The sequence below is a fragment of the Choloepus didactylus genome, chromosome 27 (genome assembly GCF_015220235.1).
Source record: "Choloepus didactylus isolate mChoDid1 chromosome 27, mChoDid1.pri, whole genome shotgun sequence".
NCBI lineage: Eukaryota > Metazoa > Chordata > Mammalia > Pilosa > Megalonychidae > Choloepus > Choloepus didactylus.
Genome location: NC_051333.1, coordinates 12,339,916 through 12,359,850, shown reverse-complemented (window position 1 = coordinate 12,359,850; position 19,935 = coordinate 12,339,916). Strand labels below are relative to the sequence as shown.

The window sequence follows — 19,935 nt, the reverse complement described above, 5'->3', positions numbered from 1 at the left end:
GTAAGTGCCTGAGCTAGGATTTGAACCTTGTTTCCTTACTCCAGAGTGCTTGCAGATATTTATATGCATTAAAATATCTTACCTCAATCCCCAGTTTTGCATTCTCTAGAGTGTTTATCATCCATCTTGGAAGTGAAACGATTTCAAATATTTATAAATCGTAGAAAAACAAGATAATTCCCTTATGTAACTTTTGTGTCTGTCTTAGTTAAGATCATCAGTTAATAAACCACTGTGCCAAGGGGCACATTGAATTAGAAGGTATTATTTGGTTTTCATTTTCAATCTGAAATACATTAAACCACCCAGTTCAATTTTAACTTTAATTTCCACATCCTTTTCTTTGTGATTGACAAAATTAACTTACCATTTTAAAAAACTAAAGCATTTTTGGATGTTTTTGCTTCTCTTATTTATTTGCAGATTACTTTTTAAAAACTTCTTTATTAGGAAAATATTAAACATAGTAGAGAGAGAAGTATGTGTGATGATTGCTCAGTGTACTAATCACTTAGCTTCATCAGTCAGTAGCTTTCTCCGTTTCTATTTTACTTAGAATCCCTTCCCTACCCTACTCTCCCCACCCACCACCACTTTCAGGAGTATTTTAAAAATCAAGATCCTGTCATTTCACCCTTTAATGCATCAGCAGTTTATATCTAACTCTTAATTCCTTTTTATCACCTAATATCCATTCCATGCTTATTGTTTCCTAGTTGTGTCAGAAATCTTTTTACCTCAGAGGTGATTTGTTCAAATCAGGATCCAAAGTCTGTACCTTGAATTAGAGTGGTGTATTTTTGAACACTCTCAACAGTTCTTCCTCCTTTATATTTAATGAGCAAACTAAGTCTTATTTCCTGTAAAATTTTTCACATTCTGGAAATGGCTGATTGTATCCTCCTGGTTTTATTTAAGATGTTTTTCTCTACCTTATGTTTCTGATAATGATGGTTTGATCCTAGTGATGTGATTAGGTTTATAAGGGATGCAGTACACTTCTTACCACATCTCATCAGTAGGAACTCAAATGTCTAGTTGTGCCTGCATATAACTTTTTTAAAAACCTGTGGTTTATATTTTTTATGCAAACACACACACACACATGCACAAATGCATAAATGTGATCATATACATTTCTTTAAGTGCAGTCTTTTTCTTGTTTGGTTTCCAGCTCTGTCCTTCCCTAAATGCCCAGCTTACCGACCCCAAGATTAATCTTATAACCTATTCTATATCCTTCCATGTTTGTGCATTTGTAAACTTACGCTTAGAGATACATGAAGAGTTTTTGTTTTTCTCATTTTTTTTTAAATGGGACAATACTATATTTTCTCTATCAGCATTATCTTGGTGAGAGGCCCTCAGTTTTACAGTTTCAGAGCTAGCTTGTTCCTTTTTTATAACTATATAATATTCCGTGGGGCTGTACCATGTATTTAGCATGTCCCTGTTGACAGGCATTGACTTCATTTCCTTTTTTTTTTTCCCTCTACTATAGACTATACTGCATTTGAAGCAAAACAAAACAAAACCCTTGTTACACATATATCCTCTGTACTGGTAGTTTATATCCAACAGTTACTGACATGCCCTTCCTAGTCCAATTTCCTTTCCTCATGCTCAGGAAGGAATATTTAGGGTGAGAGTAACAAAAGTTATAAAGCATAAACCCATCTTTGTGGCCGTTAGTCAGAAATAGGGTGTGATTTTTCTAAGCTTTTATTGCCTAACATTTTGGCCTTAAAAATACAATTAGATTTTAGAGAGGTTTCTTTTCATTCTAAGACTTAATGTGTAATATTCACTTGGTAAATATTATAACCTAGTAAAAAGAAATTGGCCTTCCATAGCTGACTTGACCAGAGAGAGGGAAAGAATGTTTTTTTTGTTTGTGTTTGTTTGAAGTAGCTGTAGGCTTACCAGAAAAATCATCCAGAAAGTACAGAGTTCCCATATAACCTCTCCCCTCCCCACCTCCACTTTTCCCTATTTTTAACATTTGGCATTAGTGTGATACTTTTGTTACAACTGATGAAACTTTATTATTATATTATTAACCTTAGTCCATTATTTAAATTAGGGTTCACTCTTTGTGTTGTATAGTTCTAATCTGATTAACATACGTACAACCTAAAATTAATCAATTTAACCACCTCGAAGCATATAATTCAGTGGTGTCAATCTATTCACACTGTTATTCTTCTATCACCACCATCTATTACCAAAACCTTTCCATTACCCCAAACAGAAACTTGGTACCAATTGAGTATTAACTCCCCATATCACACCCCCTCCTGGCTCCTGGTAACCTGTATTCCACTTTCTGACTCTGAATTTGCTTATGCTGATTATTTCATATAAGTGAGTGCATACTCTAATTGTCCTTTGGAAAGAATGTATTTTAATGTAACTATTACATGTATTCAAAACTCATAATCCAGTAAGTGTGAACCCCAGTACACTAGTTTTCTGTTGCTGCTATAATAAATTACCACAAATTTAGTGGCTTAAAACAATTCAGATGTATTATCCTATAATTCTGGAGGATCTTGAGGTCAGAAGTCTAAAATGGGTGATAAGGCTGTGTTCCTTCTGGAGACTCTAGGGAAGTATCCCTTTCCTTGTCTTTCCCAGCTTCAAGAGGCTGCCTGTATTTCCCGATTTGTAGCTCTGCATCATTCCAACCACTGCTTCCATTGTCACATTCATCATCTCTTTCTCTGACCCACCTGTCCCCCTCTATAATGCCCCTTGTCATTATATTGGGCCCACGTGAACAAATCCAAGATAATTTCCCCATCGCAATATTTTTAATTTATTCACATCTGCAAAGTTCTTTTTGTTACGTACGGTAACAGATTCACAGGTTCTTGGGCTTAGGACATGATTACCTTTGGGGGCCATTATTCACCCTCCATATCTAGAAATATATTTATAACTATTAACATTTTTCTAAGTTTATATTATTAGAATGTTACTTTCAATAAGCAAATTAATTATTTGATTAGGGACTTGATACTCCCTTAAACATTTTAAGCCAGTGGCTTTCATGCAATTATAACAATGACCCTCAGTAAGAAATATGTTTTGTATCTTCTTGTCCCAGTATAAATAATAGAGGTGCATATTTATATGTATGTTGTATGTATTTTATATAGTGAAACCCTTACTGCTTGTGATACACCTTATATATTTTTTTATTTTATTTCTTTTTTTAATATGTGTCACATTTACAGAATTGGTTTCTCAGTTCATTTATGTGTCCCAACAGTTTTAAAAGTACTGTTGCAGTGGGGATGAAGCAATAAAGAAAACAAAGTATGTCTTCTTATGACTATTATATTCTAGTGGGTCTAAAAAGACCAAAAAAACAAAACAAAACAAAACAAAAGGAACTATATAGTAAATCAAATAATAATATTTGTCCTTTGAAAAGAATGTATTTTAATGTAACTGTTTGCTACATGTATTCAAAACTGATAATCCAGTAAGTGTGAACCCCAGTACGCCAGTTCTCTGTTGCTGCTGTAACAAATTACTACAAATTTAGTGGCTTAAAACAATTCAGATTTATTATCCTATAATTCTGGAGGATCTGGAGGTCAGAAGTCTAAAATGGGTAGGGGTGGGCAAATGAGAAAGATCAGAGATGTATGGGGATGGGTAGGAATTATTTTATATTGGGTGATAAAGAAGGCCTCACATTAAAGTGACATTTGAGCAGAGATATGCAGGAAACAACCAAGCCTTGCAGCTCTCTGGTGGAAAGCTTTCCAAATCAAATGTAACTCTCCCTTTCTTCCTCTTTAGGGTTGGCTTTGAGAGCCTGCACTATGCTCTATTTCTTTCCTTTCTCAAGTTATTTTTTTGGTTGAACAAGATTAGCTTTCCTTCTTCCACTTTTTTTTATGTGGACATTACAGACACTGGAATTACTACCTGGTTTTAGAACAATGTATGTTATTATTCCAACCTTTTCTCTTTGGGGATAATTTCTACCAGAACCTGTCACCCTACAAATGTCATGTGTGTGCCTACAGTCTGAGCATTTCTAACCTAATTTAGTAGAGCCCTACAGGTAATGGACCTACTGATGAAAAGGTGAACAGGGTTTTAATTGATGTAATTATAGGTTATAATATGAATTGTGTTTTGTTGCCCTATAGCCTCCTGCTTTCAAATTTATAGCTTACATATTGGACTTGAGGTTCTAAATGGGTTTCGTTTATACTTAGTGGATAGGAGCTTCCTCTTTGCTTCCACCTTCCTGAAAATACAAGAAAAGGATAAATGATGGTAAAGACAAAATAAATCTTCCCCTGGCTTATTAAAGCCTTCGCTTTTGGCCTAAGTGTGAAATCCTAAGATTTCTGAACAAAGCGTCTATTTATTCTCACCTCTGAATATTGCTTATTCTTATAGGCGGCAAGAATCAAAACGAGATGGAGACTCTTCGTAAAGTTGTATTAAAATACCTTTCACATGAAGAGTTATCCTGCTGGCAGATATGGAAACAAGTTGCAAATGAATTAACTAGGAAGCAAGATTCCATGATGAATATTCAAGGAAAGAGTTCCCAGTTACTACAAGGTGTTGGTGTTCGAGTTTCTGAAAATGAGACCTGTATAATGAATCATAAAGGAGATAGCTTCACTTATATTGAAAATAAAGAATTGTTGTCTTTGAGAACCCAGGATTCTTGGAGGAAAATATGTCTGAGTAATTCACAGAATCAGAGTAGAGGTAAAGAAATTAACATGAAAAATGATCTGTGTATATGTGAAGACTTCATGAAGAAATCACCCCTTAATGAGCATCTTAAAACTGACACAGAACAGAAGAAACCCTACAAATGTAATGAATGTGGTAAAAACATTAGCGATGGCTCCAATCAGCAGTTACCCTTTGAAAAGTCCCGTACATGTAATGAGTGTGGAAAGAACTTTAATTACAGTGCAGTGTTTCCTGTTCTTCAGAGTATTCACAAAGGAGAGAAATGCTTCAGTCAGAGCTCACCTCTGCAAACTCATGGGAGGAATCACCCAGCAGAGAAACTTGACAAATGTCATGTATCTGGAGATTGTTATAATAAGAGCCTTCTTCATGCTCATCAATCTAACCATACAGGAGAGAAGTCCTACAGATGTGACAACTGCAGCAAGGGATTCAGTAGCAGCACAGGTCTTATCATTCATTACAGAACTCACACTGGAGAGAAGCCTTATAAATGTGAGGAGTGTGGAAAATGCTTTAGTCAAAGTTCAAATTTTCAATGCCATCAGCGAGTCCACACTGAAGAAAAACCATACAAATGTGAAGAGTGTGGTAAGGGCTTTGGTTGGAGTGTTAATCTTCGTGTTCATCAGAGGGTTCACAGGGGTGAGAAACCGTATAAATGTGAGGAGTGTGGTAAAGGCTTCACTCAGGCTGCACATTTTCACATACATCAGAGGGTCCACACTGGGGAGAAACCTTATAAATGCAACATCTGTGGTAAGGGTTTCAGTCACAATTCACCCTTAATATGCCATCGGAGAGTTCACACAGGAGAGAAACCATATAAATGTGAGGCATGTGGGAAAGGTTTTACCCGTAATACAGATCTTCATATTCATTATAGAGTTCACACAGGAGAGAAACCCTATAAATGTAAGGAGTGTGGTAAGGGCTTCAGTCAGGCTTCAAATCTTCAAGTCCATCAGAATGTCCACACTGGGGAGAAGCGATTCAAATGTGAAATGTGTGGTAAGGGCTTCAGTCAGTCCTCAAAGCTGCAAACCCATCAGAGAGTCCACACTGGAGAGAAACCATACAAATGTGATGTGTGTGGTAAGGACTTCAGTTATAGTTCAAATCTTAAAGTGCATCAAGTAATTCACACTGGAGAAAAACCATATAAGTGTGAGGAGTGCGGGAAAGGCTTCAGTTGGAGATCAAATCTTCATGCTCATCAGAGAGTCCACTCAGGAGAGAAACCCTATAAGTGTGAAGAGTGTGATAAGAGCTTCAGTCAGGCCATAGATTTTCGGGTACATCAAAGAGTCCATACAGGAGAGAAACCATACAGATGTGATGTGTGTGGGAAGGGTTTCAGTCAGTCCTCAGGTCTTCAGTCTCATCAGAGAGTCCACACTGGGGAGAAGCCATATAAATGCAATGTCTGTGGAAAGGGCTTTAGATATAGCTCACAGTTTATATACCACCAGAGAGGCCATACTGGAGAGAAACCTTACAAATGTGAGGAGTGTGGGAAAGGCTTTGGTAGGAGTTTGAATCTTCGCCATCATCAGAGGGTCCACACTGGAGAGAAACCTCATAAATGTGGAGAGTGTGGTAAGGCCTTCAGTCTCCCCTCAAATCTTCGAGTCCATCTGAGTGTACACACTAGGGAGAAGCTATTTAAATGTGAGGAGTGTGGTAAGAGCTTCAATCAGAGCTCACGTCTTCAAGCCCATCAGAGAGTCCACACTGGAGAAAAACCATACAAATGTGAGGTGTGTGGTAAGGACTTCAATCACCGTTCACGTCTTACGTATCATCAGAAAGTCCACACTGGCAAGAATCTTTAGAAATATGAAATGTGGTATTGGGTTTAATCAGAAATTAACATCTTCAAATTCTTGAAGTCCATGTGGTGATAAACTCTTGAAGGTATTGAGAGTGGAAGGGGATTTTTTCAGACTCAGAATCTTTATAACAGATACATTAAAGTAATGCTATGGAACTCATATTAGGGAAGAAACAGGTTTAGCCCTGGACTGTGTTTCTTTTTCTTTAATTTTTATATTTATTATAGTGACTTATTTTTATTAAAGCTGTAAAGCTATGAAAAATGAATAAAATTGTTGACTAAAGATTTTCTGTAGTAAAGGATTCATAATATGATTGCTTTATCTCTTGTGGTATATAGGCCTAAATTAAGGAATATGTCTCCAGAGATGGATCTTTGATCTTCAAAAATAAGATTGCATCTGTCATGGTGGTATATGAAAGGTAGTTCATTGTATCAATGTATTTAATAGCAACCATAGAAATCACCAATTGGATTGCCAAAGTATTCTGTGGTTTATGGATACATTGGGACACTATACAGACATGAAATGGGAGAAGGTAAATTTGTAGTTGTGGATATTGGAAGACATCCAGAATGTATTTACCTGGAAAAATATGAATGATGGGATTTTTGTGTGGTCTCATTAAAAATGAAAAATGTATACATGAATAGTTATGTCTAGTTATCTATAAATGATAGGGTTTTTCTTCATATATATTTTTACATTTCTTTATACTTTCTAATTTTGAAGTCATTTAAAATTTTCAGAAAAATGATATAAAATCTCCCATATACCCCTTGACGAGATTCACCAGTCGCTAACATGTTGACTTTACCATTCTCTCCTTGTATACATACATGTGTAAACACACACATGTACATATTATCTGATACACATTTTGCTTTTATCCATTTGGGAGTATGTTACAGACATCTTGCCCCTTCTAAATACTTAAGTGTATATGTCCTAAGATCAAGGGTAATTCACTGCAGTACATGTATAAAATTTAAGAGAATATTGATACATAAGTAATCTACAAATTTATTCAGATTTTATCAAATTACCCAATAATATATTACACTTTTTTTCTGGTCCAGAATCCAGTCAAGGATTATATATTGCATTTAGACTCTTGATCTGGATCACTACCTCATTCTTTGTTTTAATGACCTTGGTATTTTGAAAGTTATTTTGTAGAATGCCTCAATTTGGATTCGTCTGAGGATTTCTCATGATCAGATACAAATTTTTGCAGTTTTTGACAATAGTACTTGTTCCAGTTTGCTAATGCTGCTGTCATGCAAAATACCAGAAATGGATTGGCTTTTATAAAGGGGGTTTATTTGGTTACAGAGTTACAGTCTGAAGGCCATAAAGTGTCCAAGATAAGGCATCAACAGTTGGGTACCTTCACTGAAGGATGGCCATTGTGTCCGGAAAACCTCTGTTAGCTCAGAAGGCATGTGGCTGGCATCTGCTTGCTCCCAGGTGGCATTTCAAAATGGCATTCTCCAAAATGTTGCTTGTGGGGAGTTTCGTCCTCTTAGCTGCAGCTCCTCTTCAAAATATCTCAGCTGCTCTCCAAAATGTCACTGTCAACTGCTTCAGCATCTGGGCTGTGTGGCTCTTTTTCAAGTACTCTAGTGATCCAATTGACACCCACCCTGAATGGGTGGGGCAACACCTCTATGGAAATTATCCAATGAAAGTTCTCTCCCACAGTTGATTGGGTCACATCTCCATGGAAACACTGAATCAATAGTTTCCAACCTAATCTAATGCCCCCATAAGATTGGTTCAAAGAATATGGCTTTTTCTGGGGGACATAATTATATACAAACTGCACAGTACTCTACAAGCTGTGTCCTTGGTGCATCACATAAGGAAACATACTTGTCCCATTATAGGTGAGGTTAACTTGGGTGACTTGATTAAGATGGGTGTGTGCTAGGTTTTTCCACGATGAAGTTACTGTTTTTTCTTTTGTAATTAATAATTTGTGGAGTGATGTTGGCTGTCTCTGTAAATAGCCTGTTTCTCCACAAACTTTCACACACTAGTTTTGGCATGCATTGCTAAGTATGACCTAAATCTATTTTTACTCTAATGGTTGCAAAATGGTGATTTTCCACATCCATCATTCTTTTAACATTTATCAGATAGTTCTACTCTAAAGAAGAACTTTCCCTTCTGTCCTGTTTGCCCATCATTTATTTTCCATAAGTTGAGCACATCCTTGCTTTTTGGCACAATAGGATATTCCAGGCTCATTTTGTACTTTACCTGCCCCAGCCATGGAATCTGCTATTTTTTTCAGGAGCCCTGAGTTCCTCATTATAGAGAATGTTATTAAGAAATCAACATCTAGATGAGCTCCTTTTTTACACTGGGATTAGAAGTAAAGTAGTAGAAAGGATAAATCATGAGTTCATACTTTTACCTCCAATTCTTAATTCAACATCATAGTGTTCTTCCTAACCTTCCCCCATTCCGTATCTTCATCTTCATTCTCCAGGATTCAGATATTTGGCTTCCAGTATCATTCTTATATTTATTGGGGAATGTGGGCATGTACATAGCTAGAACTTGGGGGGTTGGTGGTGGGTAGTAGTTCAAGAAGGAGACAATGGAGTATCACTCAACCACTGCCATAGATGTTTTTTGGATGGCACAGTCTCCCAAACCTCTCTTTTCTCATTCTCAGGGCATTGACCCTTCAACCAAATAAAATATTAAAGTAGGAGCATGGAGAAAAGTGTCCAATAGAATGAAAAATCTGTAGACAGGCATATCGAGGTGTTCTGGTTTACTAAGCTGCTGAAAATGCCAAATACCGGAAGTAGATTTGCTTTTTTAAAGGGGGCATATTATGTTACAAATTTACAGTTCTAAAGCCATAAAAGTCCCCAAACTAAAGCATCAAAAAAAGGATACCTTTACTGAAGAAAGGCAGCTGGCATCTGGGGTTCCTCTGTCACATGGGAAGGCACATGACACCATCTGCTGGTCGTCTTCTCCTGGGCTTTGGTTTCAAAATGACTTTCTCCATAATGTCTCTGGGTATTTTCTCCCTAAGCATCTCTGATACTCTCTTCAAAATGTCTCTCTGCCTTTTATCCTTTCATAGAGGATCCCAGTAAACTAAGACCCACCCTGAATGAGTGGGGCCACTTCTCCATGGAAATAATCTAATCAAAAGGTCTCACAATTGAGAGGGTCACATCTCCATGGAAACAACCTAATCAAAAGATCCCACCTGCAATAGGTTTGCTCCCACAAGACTGGATTAAAACAACATAGTCTTTCCTGGGGTACAAAGTTTAAAACAGCACACCAGGTGAGAATCCTGCAATGAAGGAGTCCTCACAGATAATAGTCCAGCTAATTAGTGAAGGAATGATTCCTTGTGAAGTGTAGTTGGGAGAGCTCTCCTGGCCTCGAAGCACAGCTAATACCATTGATCAGCCCTGCTTCACTCCCATTCTTCTACTACTCAGAGGGAGATTCATAAAGTTCTCAGACCATCAAGGACCATATTTGTCCACTGCTTTTTTTTTTTAATTCATTTTTATTGAGATAGATTCACATACCATGCAGTCATGCAAAGCATACATTCAATTTTCACTGTACCATTATATAGTTGTGTGTTCATCACCAAAATTAATTTTTGAACATTTTCATTACCATACACACAAAAGTTGTGGGGAATCAAGTCTTTCATGTTACTTAGACCGTGTCCAGGGTGGCAGCCTGGAATGCTGGGCCGCAGGCCTGCATGGAATGCTGTGCAGGCATACCTTGTAAAGATATGTGTCTTGTGACTACGATGTCAAAGTTTACCATTGTCCTGAACCTAGATTGTTCCTTCTGATATGCAACAGGATGTAAACATAGGTATGTGGTGGGCTCTGCGTGCCTTAGGACACTTAGCATATACTCTCTTATCTTCTGAAACAAATAAATAGCTGGAGCACAGGTGCATTAGGATCCACTTAGCACACGATGCAGTGGATCCCCTGCTCCCTTAATTCTTAACTTTGTGTCTCATTCCTGTGCCGCCCTGTCAGCAACAATATTATATAATACTGAATTTGTTTTTAATTTCATTTGGTTTCATTTAGTATTTATGGTTAAGCAATACATGTCTTTACTTTTTAGAGATACATGTGGAAATACTTAGGGGGAAATAGCATGATGTCAGAGATATGATTTAAAATATACCACAGTAGTGAAAATGGAAATAAGAAAAAGTCCTAGATGCTCAAAAGGATATACTGTACAACAATGTTCATAGTAATATTTTTCACAATAGCCAAAAGGTGGAAAAAACTAACCTAAAATGTCCATACACAGATGCATAGATAAACAAAATGTGGTATTGTCATACAATGGAATATTATTCATCCATAAAAAGTATTGAAGTACTAGTAGATCCTACAACATAGATAAACCTTGGAAACATCATGCAAAGTGAAGTAAGCCAGACCCCAAAGGATAAATATTGTATGATTCCACTTATATGAAATAGCTACAATAAGCAGAATAATAGAAAGTAGATTGGAGGTTAGCAGGGGCTGGGGAGGGAGAAGGGCCTTGGGAAGTTATTGCTTATTGGGTAAAGATGTGCTGTCTCAGGTGATGAAGAAGTTTTGTTAATGAAAAGTAGTGATAGTAGGACAACATTGGAAAAGTAATGCCACTGAATTGTATTATTAGAAATGTTAACATGGAAAATGTATTTTGCATCTATTCCTACATAAATAAAATTAAAAGTCAGATGAAGCAAGGGTGACAATATACTAATAATTGTTGAATCGGGAGGATGAGGGCATGGGGGTTCATTTTACTATTCTTTCATTTTTTTTGTAATAGAGTTAAAAATGCTTTTATATTCTTTCTCAGTAGAAATGTGGGCAGTGTACTCTTTCAGGAGTTGAATTTATTAGCTGTCTAGACAGGAGCCCCCTACTCTACCCCCACTTTTTGAATAACCCTGGCTCCTTGATTTCAGTCAGTTGGTAGAAAAATTAGAGTCTACTGTGTTTACGATGTCAAGAGCAGGATGGATGTAGATTATGGGATGTTTGAAGCTGAACTCAAGAAAGAAAAATTTTCAAGATATATCCAGGTTGTTTTTTCCAATTACAGTATTTCCTTCATTTTCCTGCCAGTGCAGAGCCTTTCATTTGCTGGAATACCGATCATCAAAACGAACAACTAAAGTCTATAAAAGTTGAAAGCTTTTTTGTTTGTTTTGTGGCCTGATCGGAGTCTTTAGCACCTTGGAGTGAATAGCTCACACCAGGTTTTATTGTCAGAGATCTAGCTGCAACCAGTCACGTGTAAGGTAAGGAAAGCAATATAAGCAAACCAAGTCTGAAATTCTTCCAGGGTAAGACCAACCCAGGGCTTTAAATTCCTCCACTTTTATCTTAGACATCTCTTCCCTGTTATGATGTGATTTTATTTCCTGATCGCAAGCTTCCCTTTTCTCTCCTATATGGCTACATTTACTTTACTTATTACTTATTTAGTACTTATTGGTACTGTAATTTAAAAACTTAGGAAAAAAGAAGGAAAAAGGGAGGGAGGGAAGGGAAGAAGGAGAGAAACGGAAAGAGAAAAAGAAAAAAAGGAAAGAAAAAGAAAAGAAAAAGAAAAGAAAAAGAAAAGAAAGGCAAGGCGCCAATAGCTCCCGTGAACTGTGTTCTAAACCTGCTTATATTACAAAAATTAGCGGCAATCCAGTGTAAACGCTTCGTCGCCGAGGATTCTGGGAAGTGTAGTCCTGGAACTGGCGTCAGCTCAGAAGCACTTCCGCTGCAGGAGGGCGGGGCTGTGGCCGTGGCAATCGCCGGGGTTTTCAAATTTCGATCCTGGTGCCGACTGATGTCCCAGGCACTTCCGCTGAGGAGCGCGAGGCCGCCACTATTAATCCCCTCTGGGAATTGAGTCAGCGCCCCTCTTCCGTGTCCTCTCCGAGCTTTCCTGGCCGGCACGTGGGGACCGCAGGTGTCCGCCCACGCCCTCGAAGGAGAGAAACTGCGGCCAGTGGTGGAGGGCGCTGCCAGGTGACGGGGCAGCAGTTTGCGCCCCTCGGCGTTTGGGGAGGTTGGCGCGTCCCGGGTTTGGCGACGGGTCCGGGTCGTGCATCGCGGGGGTTTCAAGGTTTTCCTGGCGCTCCGCAACCCCATCCCACCTCCCTGCGCCTTCCACAGCCTCTGCTTCCTTGGGTGATTTTATTTTGGAAGAGTTAACTACTCCGTTTTTCTTTGCAAAAACTTTGTTAAAACACCGAGTAGGGGTGTTGTGAGAATTACCTAAATAGACGGGAAAATGCTTAGAACCGACCCTGGCAGGTACCGAAAGTTATCGGTTGTTACTATTCTTATTTCTTCCCGGAGAAGCGCTCCGTCCCTGAAAGCTTTTGTGAACCCGGAATTGGGTCGGAGCTCGGCTGTAGCGTCACTGGACTTTCTTCGATTTCTGCAGCAAGTGGGGCTGTTCCGGGATTCGTAATGATTCTCCTCTCCCTCCTTTTTTTGTAAGCATTAGGTCTCACACACTGGTTTTTCTGGATGGGAAACAGTGGTGATATCTCCAGCCTCCTATGCGCCCTTGGCCCTGACTTATCAAAGAGGGCTGCAGAGAGGAGGAGTTATCGGAAATAAAGCGGTACCTGTAAGGGAATAAATGCTCACTCGGTTCTAGGGGAGAAAAGAATTTATTTATGATCTTGCAAGATAAGGTGCACAGCCAGAAAGGTGGTGGGCTGGCGTGGGGGAGGAAGAACATGGCGATGTTTTACTGTCCTGTTCCTAATGCGCAGGTCCCTCCGCTGTTTCCCCATTGGCTGGGTAGTACAGAGGTTACAGCCTATCCAAGAGAGCTAACTAGCCAGTCTTTGAGATTTTGAATTGTACAGCCTATCCGAGAGAATTCATTCAGTTTAAATTTCCTGCTGGGAGTTCTCACCTCTGATTATACCCCATATCCCTTTACATTCCAGTAACCCTGGTTACTTTTCCATATTAGGAGCTGGCACAGATTCTAGGCTAATGTCATGACGCTGTCTCTCTCTCTCTCTCTCCCTCCCTCTCACCCTCTCTCTCTCTCTCTCTCTCTCTCTCTCTCTTTCTTCCCTTTCCACAGGGCCTGTTCAAGCTGGTTCTGCCGCCATTTTCCCTATTCCATGCTGCTTCAATGTGAAAGCTCAACTTAACCCTTTCTTACAGATTGACCCCTTGGGTTCGGATAATGTTGCGGGATTTGGGTTCCTATGTTCTTGACCATGCACCAAGAATTCAAGGGCACAGCACAGATTGAGGAAGAGGTAGAAAGTTTATTAGGAACTCATGTGCGAGGACATGTGGGCACTCTGCAAGAAAAGGGGTGAAAGGTGAGAGGCCGTTGGCACTGTGGGGCAATCCTTTTGTAAATGTTTATTATTGTTCCTTTTGTAAATGGAGGTTATTTTACTAACCTCCCCTTTTCCTCCCCCTTGATGCTTGACCTTAGATGATCCCCAGCTGCTGTTTATTGCTGTTCTCAGAGATTTCTTTCTCCTTGAGGCTGACCAGTTCTCAGGATTGCTCTTTGCTCATCAGCCAGCCGCCGCCCTAATTCTAACCCTACCATGAGAAGTCTCAACATGCTGTGTATCGTTTCTGCTATCAGTAGGACAGATTCCTTTCATCCATTAGCAAATTCTTCTGCTGGGAATTTAAAAATTTGTAAAATAAATAGGAGATCGGATGGGACATATGCTGATGAATGAGTAATAATCATTGACTAACATGTGGAGTTTCAGATATTCTAAGGGCTTTGTATGCATTGGTTAGCTTAATCCTTATAACATACTCTTGACTTGTTACAAACATTATCCCTGTTTTACAGATGATATGGAAAGACCTTAAGTTATTTGCCCAGTATCAAACAGCAGACAAGAGATTGAACTAGGATTTAACTTGGGCTGCCTGGGTTTATGCCTTTATGTCACATTCTCCTTCAGCCCTAAGAACTGGGAATCCTGTGTGAGGGGGGGAGTGTTACTTGGTAATAAATTATGAAGATGTTTTGCGACTTTAGGTAGAGGACCTGAAGGGTATGCTCATTTAATTAATTTCTTGTTTTACATGACATTCTAGTGTGTATTCTGATTGTAGAAATAATGCGTGCTCATTTAGAGAATTTGAGAACTATCTGAGGAAGAAAGCAAAAATTTATTATCCCAGGATGTAGAGATAATTGTAAACATGTTAATGTTTTCCTCTTTAGTTGTTTCTGTGTATATATCTTTTTTCTATGTTTTTAAGGGTTTGTATCATAACTTACAGTACTTTTGTATTTGGTAAATTATGATTGTGAGAATTCTCAAACGTATACAAATGTGGAGAGGATGACTTAATGAGTTCTCATGTAACCACCCACACTTGTCCACCTTCAACCCTTGTCAACAGTTTGCCAGTCTTGTTATATTATCTCCATCAACTGCCCCCACCTTTCTTCTTTTTTTTTGCTTGAGTATTTTAATGCAAAGCTCAATCTTTGCATCAAAAGGACTTATGTATCATACCACTGATTTCTCACCTCCATGGTTTCTGAGAAATCCGTACTTAGGCTTCTTGAGCTTCCCTCAATACCATCCCATTTTCAACATTTTGCAAAATTGACGTTTGTTCTCTCGCATGTAAAAACATTCTTTATTTGCACATTTAATAACCATCATTTACTGCTCTAGATTTCACCAAGTTATACAGTCCCAGTCTTTATCTTCTATCTTTCCTTCTGGTGTCCTACATGCTCCTAGCCTTCCTCTTTCAACCATACTCACATTCAACTTTGTTCAGTGTACTTACAATATTGTACACTTACAATGAATTGTATGGTATGTGGATAAAACTGTTTAAAAAATTAAGAGAGGGATACAAGTGCTGGAGAAAATGTGGAGGGGGTATTTACCTAATCACTATTGGTGGGGAAGTAGAATGGTGCAGCCCATCTGGAGGGCAGTGTGGTGGTTCCACAGGAAGCTAAGCATGAGGTTGCCATATTGTCCTGCAGCCCTGTTATTGGGTATATACTTGGAAGAACTGAGAACACGGACGTGAATGGACATTTGTACTGTGGGGTTTATGGCCAGCAGTATTCACAATTCTCAGTGGCTGGAGGTGATATACGGGTACATCAACTGATGATGCAGTGGTGAACTATGTTGTATAAATACAATGGAATATTGAGTGACTGCAAGAAGAAATGAAGTTTTGAGGTACGCAACTAGGTAAATGGACCTTGAGACAGTGTGTTGTGTGAGATAAGCCAGAAATGAAAAGACAGACATTATAATGCCTCACTAATATGGACTAACTATAATGTTCAAACTGAGAATTGAATCTGAGAGCATAGGTTATCAGGGGAAGGCTTATTGTAATGGTTCCTAGACTGTAAGCTCTTACAGCAATTACATCTATTCCTGAGTTGTAAGAGTTACTTCTAGATTCTGAGATGCTGAGCTCTTATGTATAACCTGGTGGATCCCTGGAACTTCAGGTATCAGTGTGACACCTGAGGCACAAAGCTAGAGTCCGACAGCTGTGAATGTCAGCATTACTCCATACAGCAAATGTTAAAGATGCTGAAAAAGGGATCAGACTTCAGTTAGAGATATATATGAAATGGCCATGCTTAGGACTAAGGTCAATTAGACTAAAGGGTAAAGGATGATATTTACTGTGTTGTAAAACTTCAGCTTCTGTGTGAGACCAAAGGTAGAGATGATTATTTGGTTGAAAATCTTTATTTTATGTAGCATGCTATGTATTTAACTTGTGTGGTCAGTTTATTCAGACACCATAATTACATGGAACCTTGAATAGGGAGGGAGATTTGGTTTGTTTGTACAGGTTAGTGTGAAGCCCCAATACATCCCAGAGTAATTTGGGCAGAGGATAAAAAAGTATTTGAAAAGCCCACTTGAGGGGCTGGGGAAAATTGTAGAAATATTAAATTCACCCACCTTGGGAATTCCTTATGTTCTTGCAAACATTGGGGACTACAGTTAGTAGGCTGAACACTTAATCTTGGGGCTTCCCCTTATGAAGCTTGTTGCTGCAAAGGAGAGGCTAAGCCTACTTATAATTGTACCTAAGCATCAACCCCAGGGAACCTCTTTTGTTGCTCAGATGTGGCCTCTCTCTCTAAGCCAACTTAGCAGGTAAACTGATTGCCCTCCCCCTCTGTGGGACATGACTCACAGGGGTGTAAATCTCCATGGCAACATGGGACATGACTCCTGGGGATGAGCCTGGACCCGGCGTCATGGGATTGAGAAAGGCTTCTTGGCCACAAAGGGGAAAAGAAATGAAACAAAGTAAAGTTTCAGTGGCTGAGAGGTTTCAAATGGAATTGAGAGGTCATTCTGGAGGTTATTTTTATGCATTATATAAATATCCCTTTTTAGTTTTTAGTGTATTAGAATAGCTAGAAGGAAATATCTGAAACTGTTGAGCTGCAACCCAGTAGCCTTGATTCTTGAAGATAGTTGTACAGCTTTATAGCGTACACTGTGTAACCACGTGATTATGAAAACCTTGTGGCTCACACTCCATTTATCCAGTGATGGACAGATGAGTAGAAAAATGGGAACAAAAAAATAAATGAATAATGGGGGGGTGGGAGATGGGTATTCTTTTGTACTTTTATTTTTATTCTTATTTTATTTTTATTATTTTTTGGAGTAATGAAAATGTTCAAAAATTGATTGTGGTGATGAATGCACAACTATATGATGATATTTTGAAAAATTGGTTGTACACTTTGGATGATTGTATGGTATGTGACTATATCTCAATAAAATTGCACGGGAAAAAAAAAACTTATGTCTCAAAGACTTGAAAATAGGTCCTGAAACAGATACATGTACACGAGTGTTCATAATAGCATATTCACAGTAGCCAAAAAGTGAAACAGCATCAGTGGGTGACTGGACAAAGATGTTGTGATCTTTCCATACAGTGGAATGTTTTTCAGCCATAAAAAGGATTGAAGTGCTGACAGAGGCTGTGACTTGGATGAACCATGAAAACATTATTGCTAAATGAAGGAAGCCAGGCACAAAAGATCATGGAGTCTGATTCCATTTATATGAATATACAGAATAGATACCTCCATAGAGACAGCCTGCAGATTGGTGGCTGCCAGGTGTTGGAATGGAAGGAATGAGGGAGCAACTGCTTAATGGGTGCAAGGTTTTCTTTTTGGATAATGAAAATGTTTGGGAGGTGTATAGACTGGGTGGTTGCTCAACATTGTGAATGTACTAAATGCTACGAAATCATTCAATTTAAAATGGTTATAATTTTGTGTTATGTGTATTTTACCTCAACTAAAAAAAATGACAAAAGACATCATCAAGGATGGTTTTATGATTCCTGACAATCTACTTTTCTGCAGGTACAGGGAAATTAGTTATGGGTTTTGCCCCTACTCTCACATTTGACCCTCATAACAACCCTGTGAGGTAAACACTACTATTCTTACTTTGCAGGTGACAGACGTAAGGCACAGGGAGGTTAATTAGTTTAACCAGGATCAGTTAGTAGCAGTACCAGAATTTGACTCTAGACCTTCAGCCCCCCCAAGTCCACTCTTGTAGGCAGTACATTCCACCAGCTTCCGTTTCCCATGATGCCCATGACGAGAGCCCTGGGAGCTGCAAGGGGCTCTTGTGTTAGGCCTGCTGCTTAGAGTTGGGCAGGTTGTCCACTGCTTGGGGGTCCCTGGCTGAGTGGTCAGTTATATGTGCTGAAGGAGAGGTCTATTTTTTAAAAAATTCATATGGACTAGACCCTGTGTCTCACGGCTCCTTTCTCCATTCCCAGCTCTGCTTGTCCAGGCCTCTTACCTCCTCCAGAGGAGCAAAAGAAAATGACCAGGTTTCAGGTGAGTTGAGTTTGATTTTTCTCTCATAACATGACATCTCTTTTCTCAAAGATTAAACCCTTTTTATCTCTTATTTGTGAAAGATAAAAGAGGAAGCAGATATTTATTATGTGCTAGTTACTTGCTTTTATATTCTATTTTTTGTGCATGTAAGTTTTGTTTTTTTTTTAATATTGGTTTGCTTTATCATCTTCGTTTCACACATAGTAGTGCAAAAATTCATAGATATCAAAAAAATGAAATTAAAATAAAACTACAGCCTTACACTGCCTGCCAGTCAGCTATTTTCTGGACTCTGCAAGAATAGCTAAAGGAAATTCACTAAACAGAAAGGAAAGAGAACAGAAGGAGGCGTGGGGCTTCAGGAAGGAAGGGAGAACAATGGAGTGAGTAAAAACAGAGGTAAATATAATAGACTGGCCTCCTCCTGAGTTTTCTATTAGGTTTGATGGTTGAAGGAAAAATGATAACATTGTCTAATGTGGTTCTAAATGTATGTAGAAACGTTTAAAAAATTGTAAGTGGAGTAGGGTAAAGGAAGTTAAAGGGAAGTAAAGTTCCTGTACTTCACTGGAACTGGTAAAGTGTTGAAACCAGTAACCTGTGAGTTGTATATATCATGTAATACCTAGAACAACTGCTAATAAAGCTTTGGAGAAGATTCAAGAGAAGGTGCAAAGGTAGTAGAGAGAGGGCCCATGTACCCTCCACCCAATGTTCCTCATGGTCACACCTTAAGCACCTATAGTACAATATCAAAACCAGGAAATTGACCTTGGTATAATGTGTGTATATATTTCTCTGTCATTTTAGCACATGTGCAGATTTGTGTAACTACCACTTGGAATCAAGATGCAGAACTATTCCATCACCACAAGATCTCCTGCAGCACAATTATAGGCACATCCACACTCCCCCCTTCCCCCCTCCCTACCCCCTGGAAATCACCAACTTGTTGGTCATCTCTAAAATTTGTCATTTTGAAAGTGTTATATAAATGGAATTATGCAGTATGTAACCTTTTGAGATTGGCTGTTTTCAATAAGCATAATATTGTTAAGGTCCATCCAAGATGTGTTTCAGTAATTCACTTCTTCTTTATTCCTGAGAGATGTTCCTTACTCAGGTGTACCATTCACCATTGAACGACATGGCAAGTTCCAGTTTTGGGCCTTTTAGATTAAAGCTTCTATGGACCGTAATGTACTGGTTTTTGTGTGGACATGTTTTTTTTTTTGTTTTTTTGTTTTTATTAAATTCAGAAATGTTGCTATATTATGTAACTTTCTTGGGGTAAAGTAGGAACAGGTTGGAAGTAAAGCAGTTATCTTAGGTTAGTTGTCTTTTTCTTACTCCCTTGTTACGGTCTCTTTGAAATGTTCTTTTATTGTATGTTTTGTTTTTTTTTTTTTAATTTTTTTTTCCATACAGTTGATTT

General features: G+C 38.6%; 1 protein-coding gene and 1 long non-coding RNA gene across 6 annotated transcripts in view; both read left to right on the top strand.

The window, feature by feature from the left end:
- Positions 1–7,155, top strand: part of ZNF227 (zinc finger protein 227) — a 36,149-nt gene extending 28,994 nt beyond the window's left edge. For 3 of the 5 annotated variants that reach the window (XM_037819502.1, XM_037819500.1, XM_037819504.1), the window contains one exon: positions 4,426–7,155. In XM_037819502.1, coding sequence (XP_037675430.1) covers positions 4,426–6,572 — 2,147 coding nt within the window. In that variant the 3' untranslated portion in view covers positions 6,573–7,155. The remainder of the gene's footprint in view (positions 1–4,425) is intronic. The other 2 variants (XM_037819503.1, XM_037819505.1) reach the window with 1 other exon arrangement.
- A 5,294-nt stretch (positions 7,156–12,449) lies between these two features.
- Positions 12,450–19,689, top strand: LOC119521343. Its single transcript, XR_005214339.1, has 4 exons — positions 12,450–12,628; positions 13,793–13,956; positions 18,437–18,497; positions 19,311–19,689. It is a non-coding gene; the product is annotated as an uncharacterized LOC119521343 (long non-coding RNA).
- The last annotated feature ends 246 nt before the right edge of the window (positions 19,690–19,935 follow it).